Raw genomic sequence first — 20,709 nt, 5'->3', positions numbered from 1 at the left:
TCATTTTATGGGAAGCAACATAGATAAAGCATCCGTTTAAGTGGAAGCAAAAATTCAAAGTTGCTAGTTTAAGTTTCTTAGACAATGAACACCATCCTGGCATTGCAAGGTATATAAATCTTTTACTTTATTGGTTCAGTCTATCCCTTGAGAACTGACTTGATAATAAGATTTCATGAGAATCGGCTACAATATAATTCCTTGTGTTTGCTGTTTTTCCTCCCTGGTTTGTTCTTACATTGAGCTAAAAATCTCACATTTCAGAAACTAAAGAAAAAAAAATTCCATATTATTATTTATAGTTGAAGAAATGTTTCAAGTCAAACATACATGTGTTAGTGTTAATAAGGAATTTCATTTTAAAATATCATTTTTTTTTAACTTTTGGAGAGATGTTTCATCCAACAAATACTTACTGGACCCCCACATCTATTCTAGAAACTCCTATTTGTTAGAGATGGACAAAAGAAAACATCCTCATATTCAAGTAGCTTAGAGACTTTTAAGGAAATATCTATGTCAACAATTATAATAGTATGAGGAAATCATTATAGTTATACTTGTGTATATTCAGAGGGGACATAAAAATGGCTCCACATTGACCTGGGCTCTTTACGAATGATGTCATTAAACAGCACAGAGTCTGAGAGTTGAGACTTGAAGAACTGAGTCACATACTTATTAAATGTGGAATTACTGAGTACTTAGATACTATGAATGGTAAAGTGACAAAGACTCTTACAGTCATGGAGCTTACCTTCTGAATGGGGGTCACAGATAATATATAGCTCATGAGGCCATTAATTCATTGTAACTGGGATCATGCTTTGAAATGAAAGTAACTGAATTGAGTTCATGACGTAAGGAAAGATGTTTCTGAAACACTAATATTTGAATAACTCTAAAGCCTTAAGTAAGAGGAGGTAGTGAAGAGGATGGGGTAAACACTTTCTAAATAGAAGGAATCACCTGTGCAAATTCCCTAAGGCATTAGAGGACCAGGAAGACCAATACAGTTTGATGATATAAGGTGTGGGAGAGTTATACAATGTCATACCCTACACTAACCCATGAGTTCTGGGAAATTTCTTGAGCTCTGCCTGAAAATGTGAAGTCTGAACCTCAAGTAACCTTTTATGTTTAACAGTGATTTCACCTGATGAACCTAGACTCAGACTAACCACTAAGAATGGATGTACCAAAAAGTACTTTCTCAGGTATTGCATCTTTTATAGGTGGAATGTAAAAATATGGAGCTGAAGGTTCTTGGAGGAGGAGCTGGCATGGCTGGGTGGAAAATGGTGTATGGGGACAGTCAGTGTGCAGCCTGTGTGGTTCAATATTTTACTGACTGGTACAGTCACATCACTGTATCCTAGCCAAAGAAATCCCTGCTTTACTTCTCTAGACCAATGGTTCTCAAAGTGTGGTCACTTGAAACAATAGCATCATTCCATCCTCTTGGGAGATGTCTAAGTGTGTGTGTGTGTGTGTGTGTGTGTGTGTGTGTGTGTGTGTGTGTGTGTGTGTGTGTGTGTGTGTGTGTGTGTGTGTGTGTGTGTGTGTGTGTACACACTGAGCTTATGTGTGTATATACACATACATATTTATATATAGTGTGCATATATATGATTTTAATGGATATAAGAGATCATATTGCTTAGGATGAAAAATCAACTAAAATTAAGTAAAAATTTACTATTTTAAAGAAAAGTATTAAATATATAATGATAAAGACAAGTACAGAGATAGGAGAAATTGTGAAAGTGGAGTCTAATTAACTTGTGTTTGAAAAACACTTAAAGATTACATTTGGTCCTCATTATCACTTAATGTAGTTAATACTGTTATTTCAATTCTGAGGACACTGGAACTTGGAAAGGTTTAAGAACTTGCTCAGTGTATCTCAGTGACATGTAAGTCAGAATATAAATGCTAAGCTGTGACCCAGGTCTGTGCTCTTAACCTTGAATCATTTCCTTCTTTATTGATAAAATGTTATACTAGGTTGGTTCATATGAAGTTGCTGGTGTTTGAGGTTTTTATTCTGTAAAAATGATACTTTCATTCTGTTCAACTGAAAACACTATTAAAATGAGAAAGTCCACATTTCCAACTAACATTCTCAAGATGCAAATAAATTGGGGAAATTAATCAAATTCATAAAATAAAAATCTACCACCCACAGGCAAGGAAAGAGTTTGCATTTTTCTTGGTTTCATTTTATGGTTTTCAAGTGGTTATTTAGAAAGGGACATAAAATCAGAGGGAGAATGGAGCATAAATATATGACTGGCACTCAAGAGAGGAGGCGGCTGAATTGGAATAAAAGAGCTCCAGACAGGAGACAGTCCTGACAAGTCTAGAGACAGAAGCATGTCAGGATATGACAGGACGAGCTGCTGCAGCCAGCTTCCCACTGTAAAAGTACTTGAGGACAGATGGAGACTAGAGAAGCCAATACATGGAAATAGCTTGCGACCCTGACGACACATCTGAGTCACAGACTGAATGGTTTGGAGTCACTCCAACTGTAGATTTATTGTCATATAAGATGATAGATAACCTATGGCATTAACCAGTGCCTCCCAAACTTTAATGTGCGTATGAGTCACTTGGGAATATGTCCTCATGGATTTTAACTCAGTGGGTCTGAGGAGGGGGCTGAGATTCTTCATTTCTAGCAAATGTCCAAGGGATGCCAATGGTACTGGTGCATGGATCACACTTCAGAAAGCCATGCTGCAAACCACTTTGAGTCCGGTTATTTGTTAGGGGCAGTAAAAAGCACCTTAAGGAATACCATTTTCAAATAATTGTATATGGAGGTCTGTCTCCCACCTCACATCCACTGCCGGAACATCACCTTCATGAACAGAAGAGATCAATGCAAACATAAGGTTTGCTTCACAGAGACTCTGCTGTGAAGTCAAAGTTGCTCAGTCATGACTTTCAGTGAAAGTAAAAGTCGCTCTTCGCGACGCCATGGATGAAACAGTCCATGGAATTCTCCAAGCCAGAATACTGGAGTGGTTAGCCTTTCCCTTCTCCAGGGGATTTTCCCAACCCAGGGATTGAACTCAGGTCTCCCTCATTACAGGCAGATTTCTTACCAGCTGAGCCATCGGGAAGCCCAAGAATACTTGAGTGGGTAGCCTATCCCTTCTCCAGGGGATCTTCATGACCCAGGAATCAAACCAGGGTCTCCTGCATTGCAGGCGGATTTTATATCAGCTGAGCTACCAGGGAAGCAGTTTCTATTCTAGAAACTGCTCTTATTCAGTTGCTTAGTCGTGTCTGTCTCTTTGTGACCCCATGGAGTGCAGCATATCAGGCTTCCCTGTCCTTCGCTATCTCCTGGAGCTTACTCAAACTCATGTCCATTGAGCTGATGATGTCATCCAACCTTCTCATCCTCTGCAGTCCCTTTCTCCTCCTGTCTTCAATATTTCCCAGCATTAGGGTCTTTTCCAATGAGTCATCTGTACCCATCAGGTGGCTAAAGTATTGGATCTTCAGAACCAGTCTGTCCAATGAATATCCAGGGTTGATTTCCTTTAGAACTGACTGGTTTGATCTCCTTGCAGCCCAAAGGATTCTCAAGAGTCTTCTCCAACACCACATTTCAAAAGCATCAATCCTTCGGTGCTCAGCCTTCTTTATGTTCCAACTCTCAGATCTGTACATGACTACTGGAAAAACCATAGCTTTGACTATATGGACCTTTGCCAGCAAAGTGATATCTCTGCTTTTTAATATGTTGTCTAGGTTTGCCAGACAATAGAGGTATTACCATAATCCTAATGATACAGGAAATACTATTAGCCCCAATTTACAGATGGGTAAACAAAGGTTTGCCTGAGTCAAAGGCAAGCAACGGCGTGGGGGCGGGGGGAGTGGGAATTGAGCATTGTGGCCCTGGGGTCTGCTTCACCATCATGCTGCCCAGGTGGCACTAGTAGTAAGAATCCACTTGCCAAGGCAGGAGAAGCAAGAGACATGGGTTTGATTCCTTATCAGGAAGATCCCATGAAGGAGGAAATGGCAACCCACTCCAGTATTCTTGCCTGGAGAATCCCACGGAAAGAAGAGCCTGGTGGCCTACAGTCTATGGGGTTACAAAGAGTCGGACACAGCTGACCACACAGCACAAGACATAATACCTTTACTAATGTTACTTCATTTTTAGAGATAACTTTTAAATCTATTCCTCATTTCATTTATGTCAGTGATTATCAAAAAGGAAAAACAGAAAAATAAAAGGTCAGTTAGTAGGATTTTCTCAATTTTTGTCATTAACAGATAATTTTACTCTTTTTACTCACTTAAAGGAGGAGAGTCATATCCCTCAGCATGAGGTTTCCATTAATGATAGAAACCACAATACACTCTGAGACCCAGTTTTGGTCAAACATAAGGTGACAAGGGAAAATGAATGACCAGACATTTTAAACATTTGTAACATTACATTAAAAGTATGAATCAGAAAACCTGATAAACCCCTGGCCAAAAAAGCAAACATTGCTTTAAAATAGAAACACAATATTGGTAAATTTAAAGAAAAGTTTCAGTAACACATGTACAAATGCATAAAGGCTTTTTGTCATATGGCAGTAATGAATGGGCCATATGAAGCACATCCATATTTTTCAATTCTCACAGCTTAGAACATTTATCAAAGCTCACTGAATGCCCTGTGAAACATAAAGCTCAAAACTAAGCATCCAATAAAATAGAGACCCCAAATGCATAAGACTTTCACCACCACTTCTCCACCACCAATCTCGACCAGTTCCCTACATTTCAAGTCTATCACCAGCATTTTTGCAGGTGGTTAATCCCTCCAGGGGCTTCCCTGGTGGCTCAGAGGTTAAAAGCATCTGCCTCCAATGCGGGAGACACAGGTTCGATCCCTGGGTTGGGAAGATCCCCTGGAGAAGGAAATGGTAAACCACTCCGGTATTCTTGCCTAGAGAATCCCATGGACGGAGGAGCCTCGTAGGCTACAGTCCACGGGGTCTCAAAGAGTCGGACACGACTGAGCGACTTCACTCACTAATCCCTCCTGCTCCCCTGCACCTCCTTGCCTCAAAAAAAAAAAAAAAATACCCATCCTCTCTCCTCCAAGATGCAATGGCATCTTAAAAGACCCACTTGCAAAATCTGGCACTGGTCAGTGGTTTTCTGTCTTTAAATCTTAGGCACTGGAATAGTAGGAATTTCCATTGGAGAATGAATGGAAGATAAAAGTCTAACAGAATCCTATGAAGGGTTTCTTTTTTTTCCACCAAAATGCATGTTCATTCTTTTCTCTACAGCATCAGCACTCCAACCAATAGGGGCACTGATATCTTGGGTCAGGGGAGAACGCAGAGACCAGGTCATACACATTTTCCCAAAGCTCCCACTAATTCTCATAGTTACCATTCTATTACACCCTACAACCCGGTCTTGGAGAACACAGTCTTAATTCAACAGCCTCACAGGAAATATTTTAGAAAGAACTTGCCTGCAAAGTTTGCCTTTCAACAGAAATGAAAGTATTCACACTCCCTCAAAATCAAACATGTATCAGTATTTATTTTCCCACAAAATGGAGTGTGAAAAATAGCACTGTGTTTAAAAGGATTCTGTGAAACATAAACACACAGTTATCAAAATACTGATCTACTTTATCCCTCCATCCATAAAGCTCAACAACAGTTTAATTATTGACATTCTTCAACTATCCAGAGCAAAATTAAAGTTAAAAATGCAAACACATTCATTTGCATTTTGCACGTTTACATTCAAAATAGTAACAGTAACATAATAAAGAAGCTGCATGGCTGGATGCAAAAGATTCTTGTGGCAAATACATTACAGAGACACTCAATTCAATCTTCCTGATTCAATACTTACAAAGTGAGTGATGAAACTCCCAGATGTCATCACAAAAAAAAGAGGACTCAAATATAATGATTAGAAATCTGTTTAAATTATCTCTAGTGAAAATGAGGTATGGTGACATTCTGAGATCATAATCATTTATACGACAATAGAAGCCCACTCTCAACTTCAAAAATTATGTCACTCTATAATATCTGGCACACACTAGATGTCTAACATGATAAATATTGCTCGAATGCATAAATGGTGTCAATTATCAGATATAAGAAGATATAGTACAAAAATGTATACACTTTTCTAATCAGAAACATCAGAATTAAGATTATATATAAAAACATCAACTTCCATTAAATGTTCTCATGTTAAGACAGTTCACTGATTTAATTAGCATCATTTTTTTTTTTAGCCATAAGTGAGAATGGTGTCATTTTACCTGGCACACTATTTCTCAAACACGCCTGGCTCACTCCTGCCTCGGAATCTTTATATTCGCTTTCTTTTGCCATAGCCATCAGCATGGCTGTCCCCTCCCTGTGATCAGGTCTCCCCTTAAATATTACCTTAAAAGGGAGGCCTTCCCTAACTGACCAAGTACGCACAGTAATTCAATGGTTCATTCTCTAAATCTATCCCCTGCTTTTTTTTTTCTTTTCCATAATTTAAAGCCATGTGCTATGGTATACATGCTGTTGTTTAGTCGCCAAGTCACATCCGACTCTTTGCGACCCTCTGGACTGTAGCCCACTAGGCTCCTCTGTCCATGGGATTCTCTAGGCAAGACTACTGGAGTGTGTTGTCATTTCCTTCTTCAATGATAAACATATTTTACATATTTTTCAACTGTCTCCTCCCATGAAGAAGGCATGCTCAATAAAACAAAGATTTAGTCTGTTTTGTCCACTGATACTTCCCCAGTATCTATAACGGTGCAGGGAATGTAGGAGATAAAAATTGTTAGACAGATGAATGAATAATTAAGCTTAATTTTTAATTACCATTATTTATCTCTGTGGAAAAGCACTGTTCCAAAAAATGTTACACTCAACTCTCATTTCTATGAATTCCAGAGATTTGGCTTTCCTACTCATAATTTAAACTATGAGAGTCACATACTTTATATTATTGGAACAAGTCGTGTCCACATTTTAACTGAGCATTATTTACAAAAAAAGTTGTCATGGACCATCATATTGATTTGAACCTGATCAAGTTACTCTATGTTAATAACTGTTACTTATTAGGCCACCAATGAATTGTCAATAGTCTCACATTGTCTATTGTATATTCTTTCACAAGAATCTTGCTATTTTATCAATGACCCATGAGAGATGATGGCAACATCCGAGTACTGAATGAGACATCACCAGCACCATTTTGGAAGTTTCTGAGAAAGTAGTTAATACATTTGGCCCACCTCAGTTGAAAGCAAAACTGGGGGCTTAGGAATCACCTGAGATCTCATTAAATTGTAGATTCTGATCATGCAGTGTGAGGCCTGAGAGTCTGCATTTTAAATTAGGTCTCAGGTGATGTTGTTGCTAGTGGTTCTTGAACTACCTTGATCTGCAAAGAAATCTAATTTTAATAGGATTAGAAAAAAATGAATTCATGAAACAGTGTTATATAATGGCAAGTAAGAGACTAAGATTTTACTCTGCTAAAAAGTTCACTGCAGTGAATTCATTTAACAGAACTACTTAAGAAACACATTCATTCATTGATCCATTCATTCAGATATTCACATGTGCCATGTGTTAGTCACTTCACTTGGGAGAAAACAACCCTGCTACTTGTTCAGCACCTCTTTTACTCTATTCACTCTCACATATGTTATCTCATTTCCAGGTTGGAAGAGAAATTTAAAAGGAAAATAAAAAAGATGAGCCAGAGTTGTTAGACATATTTTTTCACTCCAGTCAAAGTGTTGATGGTGATTCACAATTATTTCCCATGATATGGTTTATATTTTCACCCAGATACTATTCGTATCTCTCCTCTTGCTGATATAAACCAGAACATAACTTCACTTGGCCTCCTTACTGACTCGCCTTCATTTTTCTTCCCTCACCATCACAAAGGTTTTAGTTTCCCCCTGCATGTCCTAACCACAGTTATCAGAGAAGTTGATGGAACTTGCTGTGCTTATCTTTGTGAGTCCTTGTAGAAATGTCAGTAAATCTCTTTTGCTCTCTGCAGGTTGCATTTTTCAATCAAATTAATTAGTTTATTCATAGAGAAGAAAATCTTCTGTTGTCCCTATGCCAATAGTCTTCTTGTCCTTCCACAGTGGGAAATTCTGTCTTTTTCTTCTCTCTCCCTCACCTCCCACCACCCGAAGGGTATTCTGTAGCATAAAAATGAAACAAAATAAAAATCATTTTGCCTACTCATCTGAAGGTTCCAACTTGAGCATGTCAACAGATACTGTCTTGTCTTAATTATTTTAATTATGCAATCAATGGAACTTAGTTCTTCCATTTCAATCTCATAATCATTGTTAAAGATTGATAATTGACTGATAGTAGCATGTTTGTGCCAAAGTAGTGGCGGCTAGAAGTATCTTTAAAAAGTTCTTTATTATGTTAACTTCTGCTTCTTTATCTCGTTATGAATTTATGTTGACAAAGATATCAGAATTGGAGAGAAAATAAATTAATAAGGGAAGAATCAAATGAGAACAGAGTAAAACAGGGAGAACAGAAAGAAGCATCTACATGTTTATGTGTTTTACTTATATTCCTTTGCAAGGAATATTTTTAAATGTGTCAATAATAAAGTTATAATTTCAAATAACTTTCCCCCAGAGAAAACATCCACAAATAAGTCCTTTGGGAAAAAATGAGCAAGGCAATTAGAACAAGCTGGAGGGGGAAAAGTGAAAAAAAATATATATATATATATTCCCTGGTGGCTCAGATGGTTAGGAATCTGCCTGCAATGCAGGAGACCTGGGTTCAATCCCTGGGAAAATCCCCTGGAGAAGGGAATGGCTACCTACTCCAGTGTCCTTGCCTGGGAAATCCCATGAACAGAGGAGCCTGGTGGGCTACACTCCATGAGGTCGCAGAGAGTCGGACACAACTGAGCAACTAACAGTTTCACATCGGCATAGTTACACAGTATGGTTAAAATTATTAACCCATGGCTAGTCATTTATAATGATGATCATTCTTTATACTTCATAATAATTTCATGTCCACAATCTACTTTTCATACCCTATCTTGGCCAGTATGCTTTAGAGGTGTGTCAGCAATCAGTAACCGAGTACCACAGAGGGGAAGGATGTCACCTAGTTCACATAAACAGGAGTTGGAGAAAGGGAGACCTTATCCCTTAGGCAAATTAGAGTAGATTGAGCATAAGTGGGAAATGAGAGCACTTTGCTACCTCTGTGTTTTTAAAACTTCTCATTTTGTTTGGGAATTGTTAATGGCTTATAGGATAAATTCCCTAGATACAACCTTGTATAAAGGTAGCATCTGTATGTATGAGGCAAGGATGCCTATTTCCTGGGGTGGGGAGGAGGAATCTTGACTGTTAGAAAGACAAAAAGGAAAATAAACACAGCACAAATGGTTTATACACTAGTGACTGGGGTAAGATCATAGAGAAAACACATGTATGATTACAACCACCCCCTGGCATAAGATACTAGCACATTTTACCTGGGCTATTATCAGGAAAGTAATAGTAAGAGATACTGTCAATATTATCTCTTACCTGATACTGGTATTACAACTCTCCTGTCTTCTTCCAGTGGCATTACCAATATTTTCTTGACCTGTTTTTCCCCTACTTAAAACCTTCTGATGACTTTTTTGTCACATTTATACTAGATCTTAAAGTCCTTGATTTTACCCTGACACTACCATACGTGACAAGACCCCTACCTATTGATAGATTCCAACCCCATCTCGTACCTCAGCTATTGAATCTTCCCTCCTGCCACTCTCCAGCCACAACTGCCTGTTGGTTTCTCTAACAAGCCAGTGTCCCTATTTTAGGACCCCTGCATGAGCTTTTCCCTCTGTTTGAAGTATACTTCCTCCCGATCTGCAAATGGTGACTCCTCCTTGTCATTCAAATTTGAAATTAAATGGCACCACCCTAGAAACAACATTCCTGGGTCACACAGGCAAAAGAGGCCCCTCAGGCTCTATCACACTAACTTTTAACCTCTTCAAAAAGCATATTCCTATCTGATATTTGTCTTGTTTGTGTGTGTGTGTGTGTGTGTGTGTGTGTTTTACTGGATGTAAGACACTCTAGAGCTTCTGGAACCTTGCCTTTTGTATTCATTACTGTATACCCAGTGCCTTGAAATGTAGATGGTATTTTGAGGCACTCCGCTAATATTTATTAGTATTAACATTCATGCGTATATAGATAGATGCAGATATAGATACATACATAGATGTAGATACAGACACCTACATACATACATAGCCATTACATTCATAGTCACTCAGTCACGTTCGACTCTTTGCATCCCCATGGACTGTAGTTAGCCCACCAGGCTCCTCTGCCCATGGAATTTTTTCAGGCAAGAATACTGGAGTGGGCTGCCATTTCCTACTCCAGGGGACCTTCCTGACCCAGGGATCAAACCCTCTGACTCAAGGATTCAACCCAAGTCTCTTGTGTCTCCTGCACTGGCAGGTGAATTCTTTACCATGAGCAACACCTGGGAAACCTGATATATACAGTAATATATCCCAATGAATATATATAAAATATAATTTGATTATCATACATAGACATGCTCTTAGATGAAACTAAAAATTGACAAGTATAAATATTCATAGATTTTAGTTATCAGATTATCTGCTTTCCCAGCCATTTTCTTTTTATTTATTTATTTATTTTTACTTTTGTGATAAGACCAGATCATGGCATCTGGTCCCATCATTTCACGGCAAATAGATGGGAAACAATCAAAACAGTGACAAGACTTTATTGTCTTGGACTCCAAAATCACTGCAGATGGTGACTGCAGCCATGAAATTAAAAGATGTTTGCTCCTTGGAAGAAAAGCCAATCTAGACAGTGTTTTGAAAAGCAGAGACATTACTTTGCCAACAAAGGTTCATCTAGTCAGAGCTATGGTTTTTCCAACAGTTATGTATGGATGTGAGAGTTGGACTATAAAGAAAGCTGAGTGCCAGAGAATTGATGCTTTTGAACTGTGGTGTTGGGGAAGACTATTGAGAGTCCCTTGGACTGCAAGGAGATCCAACCAGTCCATCCTAAAGGAAATCAGTCCTGAATATTCATTGGAAGGACTGATGCTAAAGCTGAACCTCCAATCCTTTGGCCACCTGATGCAAAGAACTGACTCATTGGAAAAGACCCTGATGCTGGGAAAGATTGAAGTTGGGAGGAGAAGGGGATGACAGAGGATAAGATGGCTTGTTGGCATCACTAACTTGAGGCATTTGCACAAACTCCAGGCATTGGTAATGGACAGTGAAGCCTGGCATGCTGCAGTCCATGGGGTCACAAAGAGTTGGACATGAATGAGTGACTGAACTGAACTGACTGAATAAGACAACAACTTAAGAATTCTAGCTGGCTTTGGTTACATCTCATCTACCTAGACAAACCTTAATTATCATTATCTCTCCCTAAATCTATGCTTAGGCAGGGAAAATGGATTTTGACTATATCTATCCATAGCCTTTCTTTCTTTGGAGGAGCAAACTGAAAGGTGTGGCATAATCCATTTTTGATTGTTATCCATCTACTATGCCCTCCTACTCCTAAGTAATCATATGATTGGAAATAACAGATAATGCCCCAAATTGAAGCTAATCATCAACATGGCCATGAAAGTATAAACTGAACAGGTAGCAATGTACTAAAGGATTAAAATGAACCTAAAATTATTTTTTTTAATATTGACAATATCCTATTGTGATAATCAGCTTTTTGTTTCCTCTAAAAAAATCTATCAAAATTCAGGTCCAGGATAGTTTGCATAATGGCTAATCGCCTTTAGAATTTTATGCATGAAAATCCACAAAGTTAGTGAAAGTGGTATGTAAGACTATTATTTACAAACTTACAAGAGATTTCTGAATTTGATTGTCTTAAATAATACTTTGTGTATGTGTACCTCAACAAATTGTCCAGACTAGTTGATATGCTACAAGCACTGACACATTAGTGTCTCATTTTAAAAACTATGTTTTAGCAAAAGCTATGCCAGCTAAGAGGCTGCCCTTACCTTCTTGTTAATCATTCTAAAAGCTTAAATACCAACCTTCTCTAAGGACAAACTATTTTTTATGTCAATCTTAGCTTGGTAATATTGCCATTTTAGGTTTCTCATCCTCCAGAGGGATGGGTGTGAGCAAATTACACACACATATGTGTGCGTACATGGTCTCATCCATGTACGTGTGTGTGCTGTCATTCATCATTTAATGGTAGATACCTCTTTAACAAGGTATTGTTTAAAACAATTAACCAATTTTTAAATGGTATAATAGCAGATTAAAAACTTGGGGTTTTAATTGTAGGCTGAATCCACCTTTTCTCCACTCAGTCTGAAGATGCAATTAATTGTATGAATAATTAATCCCATATTGTTAGCCCTATTGAAAAAAGAGAATGAGGAACAAGAATGTATTTAGCCTTCAGAAGAAGATGGGAAAACAGAAAGCACGAAGGAAAAGACAGTGGTGCCACTATGGGATATGCAGTAAAGCAGGAGTTGGGATTTTAAAGACTTGCAAATTTTACCTGAGGTTACTCTGTTTAAGTTGCACAAATGGGTGCAAACCAAAGCCGTGACCTGAAGAATGCTGGCATATGACCACAAGTAGGAGGCTCTCTATCTTATGATCTATGATGAAAAATGGGTGGCTTAAACTAGTTGAGCCTTGGGCATGGGCAGAAAGTGAAAGTGAAAGTCGCTCAGTTGTGTCCGACTCCCTGTGACTCCAGGCCAGAATACTGGAGTGGGTAGCCTTTCCCTTCTCCAGGGGATCTTCCCAACCCCAAGGATCGAACCCAGGTCTCCCACATTGCAGGCAGATTCTCTACCATCTGAGCCACAAGAAAAGCCCAAGAATACCAGAGTGGGTAGCCTATCCCTTCTCCAGTGGATCTTCCTGACACAGGAATTGAACTGGGGTCTTCCACATTGCAGGCAGATTCTTTACCAACTGAAATATCAGGGAAGCCTGGGCATGGGTGGGAATAGAGTTAATAGTTACAATACTGCCATTATACTTCTCACCTCTAGAATTTGTTGCAATACTCCAAACGATCACAGCTGGGGAAAACGTCAATATGTATAGACCAGTATCTCCTGGTTGTGAATACCAATATTTGTGAAAACTCTGTCTTATGTATGCTTTATTTATTCGTTCAAAATACATGACCTTAAAAATGTGCTTTTCCCCTCCCTATTATCACACTATAATTTAGTACTAGAATAACAATCCTCCCAGCATACCCAATGAGTTTCTTTGGTCCTCTTTTAAAGGATTTAATCTTCATAAATAATAGCTAAGTAAACTTAAGACACTTGGACAATTTCTTTAGCTTAATGTATTCAAATCCACAGTTGGCACTTCATTTCTTTTCATTTAAAAATAAATCAACTTGTCTCAATAAGCTCTACATGAATACACACACCTAACAAAATAAATCAAAGTAGCACATCTAAAACGATGAGATCCACTTGTTACCTTTACAAGAAATATGCCATTTTCAAAAATGTCTCAACATTTTTTATTAAGTCAATATATACTTTAAGATAATTCACATGCAAGTACTTGAAAAAGGATTTCCAGATACAGACGAGAAACTTTTTTCAAGAGGATTTCCATAAACATGTGAAAAACTATTAAATATTTCAAGAGCTTTTCCTTCAGAAGAGAAGTTTCCTGTCAACTGTACCTAATATGTGATTTTATGTGCATGATTTCCTGTGCAAACTTCCATGCCTTCTATATTCACATTTTAATTTTAGGGGAAAACTTGGAAAATATTAATTATGACAACAAATTCAGCGACCTTTAAAGTATAGTTCTATAGATACTGGTCCTTCTCTCCAATAGCTCCACTTCAATTACAAAAGTGAAACCCACAATGTAATGGACATGAAAACCTAACCAAAATGCCCCTGAAGAAGAGTTGCGTACTTTAGGAAAAAACTGAGAATCCTAACTTAAGCAAGGGACTGCATCAAGACACTATTAAGACTCCCAAACTTGCTACTTATAGAAATTAAAAACAGACTTACTTGCTTTGTTTTTCCATGCTAGCTACCCTGAGGCATTCCCATCTTGAATTTAGAAGGTTCATTTGTTCTTGGACTTCAGTTTCTTCATCTTCTGATAATTTCCCTGACCCAATCAGCTGACTCCCCAACTGGAGAACATTGCCAACCCGTCCCTGATGGGATGTCAAATCCATCATGTATCCCTGACAAAGAAAGAAGGTGATAAGAGTTGACATATTATGGAAATCATTATGGTTTTGAATCTCTCATTTTTTGGCAGTTTTAAATTTATAGCCCAGTTAAAGTTTATTCCCAGTAAAAGTAAATCCAATACTGTTTATAATATGAATTAATGGATATTAGTAGCTTAGGTCACCTCCTGAAGAAGCAGAGCCTGAGACCAGGACTTATATGCTAGTGATTTATCAAGAAAGAGATCCCTGGGAAGATCTGCAAGGGAGCAGAAGCAACAGGAAACAGGAAAGGGAAGGGGAGGAGGCCAAGAAGTGTGTCATCCCAGGAAAAATCTCCGACTGAGGGGGCAGTGCAGCCTGATATGCCCTAGGTACTCTGGAGTGTAAGTTCTATCTCAGCATTGACCTTGACCCAAGACAAAGGAGCTGGCCTTTCATATTCCTATAGGAGCTACTGACAAAATCAAGTCTCAGCACCTTCAGAGTGTTATTCTCCAAAGGAAAACTTCCAAAGCCGCCTACTGGAAAGCCAAATGCATGAACATTTATCTTGCTTCCATCTCAAAACAAACACTAAATTACAAGAATACAAGGATCTTATAGAGTAACTGAGGAAAACAGAGGGAATGATCATTATGTCATCTGCCCTATTTCATTAATCGATGATTGCTTTTACCTCGTGAGTGTGAAACTGTTCTTTCACTTCTTCTACATCATTAGAAATCTCTCCTTGTGCTTGCAATGTGTCCTCGGCTGAAAGGAGCCATGAGAGTACTTCTTCTAAAGCTGTCTGGTAACTGTCCAGGTTTACTTCAGTCTCCATCAATGGACTGCCAAATGACTTGTCTTCAGGAGCTTCCAAACGCTGAACAATAAAACAAATTGGGTGTTATATAATTAGTATCTTTGCAGGCTGTTCCAATACATTAAATGATAAATCGAATGAAATATTTAAAATGCTAGAAACGTCCACTTGCATTATTAGAGACACGAACAGCAGACATACACAGTAATGAGCCTGCATTTTAACATCCTCACAAATACATCCACAGATTCTCAAATGGCCATTGGAATCCACTTCAAATTAATATTTGATTAAAGTTCTCTGGATTACTATAAGGAGTGATTTGGTACATTATCTCTTAATGTTAAATGCCACAGATTTTCATCCATAGGCAAACTTTTTAGTTCACATTTTGAGTCCTCTATATATACATTATTGGTATTATATTTATGTAATTTTCACAATGACGGTAAAGGAAACATCTCTTCCTAAGAGCTCCTAATGAAATATTTCTGAAAATCTCCAGACCAGAAAAGTTATCAATAAGAAAATAAGTGAGGGAAATGTATAATAAAAAAAAATACTTCATTCATACATCTGAAACTTCTAAAGGTAGAATGACTTCTATGAATTAAGCCTTTATTTCCAGAAGGTCATGGTTTAAATAATAAGACATTATCTTAGGCAAAGCAAAATATAAAGTATTTGCTATCAAATTTATTTAGCAGGATGTCAGCTGAGATTCTCAACAGTTGTAATTTCTCCTGGGATCCTAAAGCTGAAAACCCTGGTTACAAAGTGTTCATAATTCTGAAGCTAAGATCCAGGCCACCTTTGAAGGAATTGCTAAGAAGCGACCACAAAACTGTCCCACCCTCCTTCATCTACTACCTAACTCTAAGGTATATAAGAGGAAGCAAGGAGACTGACTGAAGAAATCTGGTGAGAAAGGATTCCTCTGGAGAGCAATGCATGTCTATACCTTCTGCCACCTCTAGCCAAGCAATGGAGACCTCAAGAGGTCTATAGAGCAGACGGTATTTGACAGAATGGAATAGTGACCTCTAAACCTGGCTGTGTGCTTGCGGAGATTCCGGAGCTATGGAACCAGTACTACCAAGTGATACGAGACAGCTCTTGGGATAACCTATGTACTTGCTGCTTTAACCTTAAGGCACTTATCAATATTAAAAAATCAGAACAAATAGGAGCATCTGCATAAATTTTTCTTTAGGTCAAGCACATGCATGGTAGGTGGTTGGGCTTTAGAAATCCTGAGGAGGACCACACTCAAGAGGGTTTCCTGCCGAGGTAAGGGACATAGGCAAATAAAGTAGTCAGGGCAAAAACACTGGAAAAATATTTGGAGAGGAATCTTCTGAACACCCTATAGATAGCAAGCAAGCACTGGGCCCTGACAAATGCGATTTTGCAAAGGAAACACATGGCAGTGTAGAACCACAAGAAGCTACTTGTGGGGGGAGGGAGGTCATGATCTTGCCTAGAGAAAATGCATTCTTCTGATGGTTCTTCTCTGCCATGTCTGCCTTGAATTTCCAGTCCCCAGCAATTCTGGGCCTTCTCCCACTGAGCTGCCAGCACCAATTTAATTGTGCTCTTCTGATAAATGCTCCAATTTTGAAACTTTAATATGATAAGTTTCTTGAACTATTAAATCCTTTAGGATAAAAAAGCATAGAGGCAGTCTTTGGTGTAATATTTTCATCAAAGGACGCATTCTGTACCTGTTTCTAGAGAACTGGCACAATATGTCAGCCTGTTAAGTCAAAATTATCCAACTTCAGGATCTCAAACAGAATACAAGTGTCACAAGAGAGGTAGTCGCATGGGCCCTCCCCAAGGTCAAGGCAAGTTCTGGAGGTCTTAGGGGTTAGAACAAACTCCATAACGTATTCCTTCCCTCTACCCCCAAATAAGATAAATAATAAATTAAAAGTCATCAGTAGGAGGGAAAAAGTCACAAAAAGATAGCCTGGGAAATATGTGTAGACAGAAATAGCCTCATGGTTGGAAGATCTGAGCAGTTTTACAATGTTCAAACGATCCCTTGCTTGTTTTATCTGCTTGTTGACATTGCCGCCTTAAAATTCTTAATAATTCTATCCTTGAACTTGGGCTTTCTAAGTTCAGTGGAGTGATAAAGTATGCATATGAGCAGAGGAGATAGGTACATTATGTATGTCTTCCCCATTTGCATATAGTGTTTCTGGTGTCCTGTGAGCCTAGAATTCTGGTGGACCCATGATATGTGGGAACTGAGCAGACTCCCATTGAGTGCAAGTGTCTATGACTGAATGAGGGATGGCATTGACAGCCTCAGGAAATCATGGTTTCTGTTTGAACCAGAACTATCTTCCAATGCAGAAAGAAAGCAATGCTAAAAAAACAAAAACAACCAACGAACCCAATCATATCCTTTCATACTCATATTTCTTTCCTGTGTTAGCCAACCATTTATGCTACAACTAATGACATAGAAAGAAAGGGAAAGATAAGACAAGATGATTCCTTTCCTTTCAACTCCTTCCTTACTTATCAGTAAGATGAAGGCACAGAACATAAGTAGAAAGTGCACCTATCAAGGAGTGAAATAAACACAGCTGAGTTAGTCGTACAACGTTTTCACGTTAAGAATGAAATACAGACGCATATATAAGCTCTGAAATACAAATTGTGCAATGCTGGTGATTCCGCTTAAGTTAAATGATCTTATATTTGCATTTACAACTGCAATTGTACAATATAACAATGGGCAGTAAAACTCACGCTAATACTTTAAAATTTAATTTTCTTTACTCAGTATGATGTTGAATAGCAAATAAAAAACACAATGGCAAGTTGAGAGAAAGATCATAGAATAAAGGAAACAGCTTTATATTTTGGTCATTTGAACAGCACTTTCCTTCCTGCTTTTTTGAACAAGGGGCTCCAAATTTTATTTTTCACTGCACTATACAAATCAGTAGCCCTGGGTGTAGGTGGGGGAAAAGTACAATCAAATCCTGGATAGTGTGTCTTCCCTGGGTTATGGGTGAGAAGAGACAGGACATTTATTATGAATAGTAGAAAGTGGTTATAAAACCCAAGGACTCTGGAAGTCAATCAGTTTTTGGATCTTGACTTGCAGCTGAGGTCTTGTCACCCTGGTAGTTACTTAACTGCATCATTAGCCTTAGCTTCCTCCTATGTAAAATGAGAACAATAATATAATACTTTCCTAAGACTGCTGTAAGAATTAAAGGAGAGTATATAAAGTGTTTGGCAGAATGCCTGAACCTGCATAAGAACCCAATACAGTAGCTGATAGCTCTAATTATTATTAGATTCTTCTACACATAAGAACCATTTGGAAACACAGCCTTCTCCAAGGTTACCTTCTTGAGTCACTGTTCAAATTTCAAGGGCCAGAAAATTCCTATTTAAAAAAATGACCCAGGAAACATCTAAGAGTAAACATCAATTAAATGAAACCTTTCTGAAACTGGAAACTCAACCTAGCTCTTATTTAAAAGTTCTAAAAATTATTAACAATCTTGAGTTCAAATAATCTTCTGCAAATGATAAATTGCAAACGACACTATTACTCAAGTAACACAACACTATATTTTACCATTGCACAATTTAGATTAAAAAAGTAAACACTTCATGATTTACTGATATTTACAGAGGCTTGAATTTTTGGAGAAAATTTTAGAAGGCAAATCTTTATACTCAAGGACATGCTGTCTAGCACTCATAAATTCTGAATCTAAAAGTTTTGTCTGAGGATATTCATAAAACAAAAACTTTGCAAAGACAGCCATATTAAAGCTAAATTCAAACAGATAAGCTGTGTGAAATTACACAAATAACTCATTATTTATATCCATAAATCAATTCTACATATATACTTGATTATGGTCAAAATTGTCAGTTAGGCTGTAAATAATTTTTTTCTTTGTCTAGACCACTGTTTTTCAAATTTGTAAGTTGTGATCCATCAGTGATTTTTTAATCATTTCAGTGGGGATGACCAGGAATAGTCTATTTAAAAATAAAAAGAATAAAAATACCAGTCTGTGCCATTTATATTACGGACTAGACTGTTGTGTGATTTTCTGTTTCAAGTATGCATATATATGTATGTCTGTTAAGTGTATATGTAAGCATGTTCTGCATCATGATGAAAAAAATTTTTATAGTTCATGGAACAAAACTGGAAATGATTCTAGAATTTCAGTACAAGTAAATCCCATGAAAGAAGAAATTTGCTGAATTCCACATTTGCACATTTGCAATAAAACCCTTGGAAGAACATCTTTATATTCATCTTTAAAACAGAATTTTGAAACAAACAAGGACACACAGAGAGGCTTGTACTTTTGGTTTTAGTTACTCAAAATATGTATTCATTGTCATACTGTTACATATTTGACCTTAGCCTGTGGCCAATTCATACATATTACAGTAAAGAATTTTTCTTTTTAGGAAGCTTGATCTTTGTTTTGTATTAAGAAAAAAAAAAAAAAAGAATGATGCGTAAGAAAGAGATACCAATCATTTCATGAATGGAAGTGCCAGTATCATCAACTAGAACTAATTTTTTCCCCTATGCTTTGATCTTATTTTAATTTCCATCTTTATAACAGTAGTTTATGTTTCTCTGCAGTACATTGGGCAAATAATGATTCAGATGAGAGGCATAACAATGAATGGATGAAACAATTCTAGTTGTTTTCAAAATTAGGAACACTAAAATTTATTCAACATTATCCATACGCTCCAGAGGCTTAATTACTACCCTTTTGCATGAAGAATTACTAGATATTGTCAACTACATTCCTTGAAGATGTTGCTAATGCATAAAGGTGAATGAGTACAGAGGGGAAAAGTAAAGTAATGAGGGAAGACAAATGGGTATATGTATTAGTCCTGCGATGTCCAGGACAAATGTCTGGAAACTCATTTCCAGTGACAGAAATTGTCATAATAAAATGGAGAGGGATAGCCCTGAAACTACTCCAGACGTAAATATATTTTTTTTAAATCCAGTTTACTATCTATCTGACCTTGGGCAAGTTACCTAACTTCTCTGTGTCTCAGTTTCCCCATCTGCAAAACAAAGAAAATAAAACTATTTCTCCGTAGGACTGCTTAAAACAGTATATGTGATGAGGCATATAAAATGCTCAGCATATTCTGGTTTCCAAGAAATGCTCTGTGATGCCTGTATTTGGGGACCAATGTTCATTGAAACGGCAAATGGTTTTTATGAGGAAACACAGTTGAATGAGCTGTGTATATTTTTAGAAGCATGATTTTGGCAATTCAAACTGAGATAAGTCATCAAATGGCAACATATAGGTAGTGAAACCAGCAACCCAGCAAACCACAAAGCTCTTAGAAAAATAGCTGGGACTCTTCCAGAGGGCACAATCTATCACTGAGTGGTTTTATATTTCTGTTGAAACTCATCTATTTTGGCAACTTCCCCAAATTCAACCTTAAAATGTGCTATGAGTTTTAACCTGGATAAAAAACAGTTTTATTGTTCTTGAATGTATAAATGCTTCAAGTATATTTGAAAATGTTATCACTTAGCTCCTTT

General features: G+C 37.6%; 1 protein-coding gene across 9 annotated transcripts in view; it reads right to left on the bottom strand.

The window, feature by feature from the left end:
- The window catches only part of DMD (dystrophin), a 2,532,480-nt gene that overhangs the window by 1,513,922 nt on the left and 997,849 nt on the right, over positions 1-20,709 (bottom strand). For all 9 annotated transcript variants that reach the window (XM_043457704.1, XM_043457699.1, XM_043457698.1 and 6 more), the window contains 2 exons: positions 14,994-15,182; positions 14,145-14,326 (listed from right to left, as the gene is read on the bottom strand). In XM_043457704.1, the coding sequence (XP_043313639.1) occupies positions 14,145-14,326; positions 14,994-15,182 (371 nt within the window). The remainder of the gene's footprint in view (positions 1-14,144; positions 14,327-14,993; positions 15,183-20,709) is intronic.

The sequence above is a fragment of the Cervus canadensis genome, chromosome X (genome assembly GCF_019320065.1).
Source record: "Cervus canadensis isolate Bull #8, Minnesota chromosome X, ASM1932006v1, whole genome shotgun sequence".
Classification (NCBI taxonomy): Eukaryota; Metazoa; Chordata; class Mammalia; order Artiodactyla; family Cervidae; genus Cervus; species Cervus canadensis.
The sequence above is the reverse complement of the archived record's forward strand: the minus strand, read 5'-3'. Positions and strand labels throughout refer to the sequence as shown.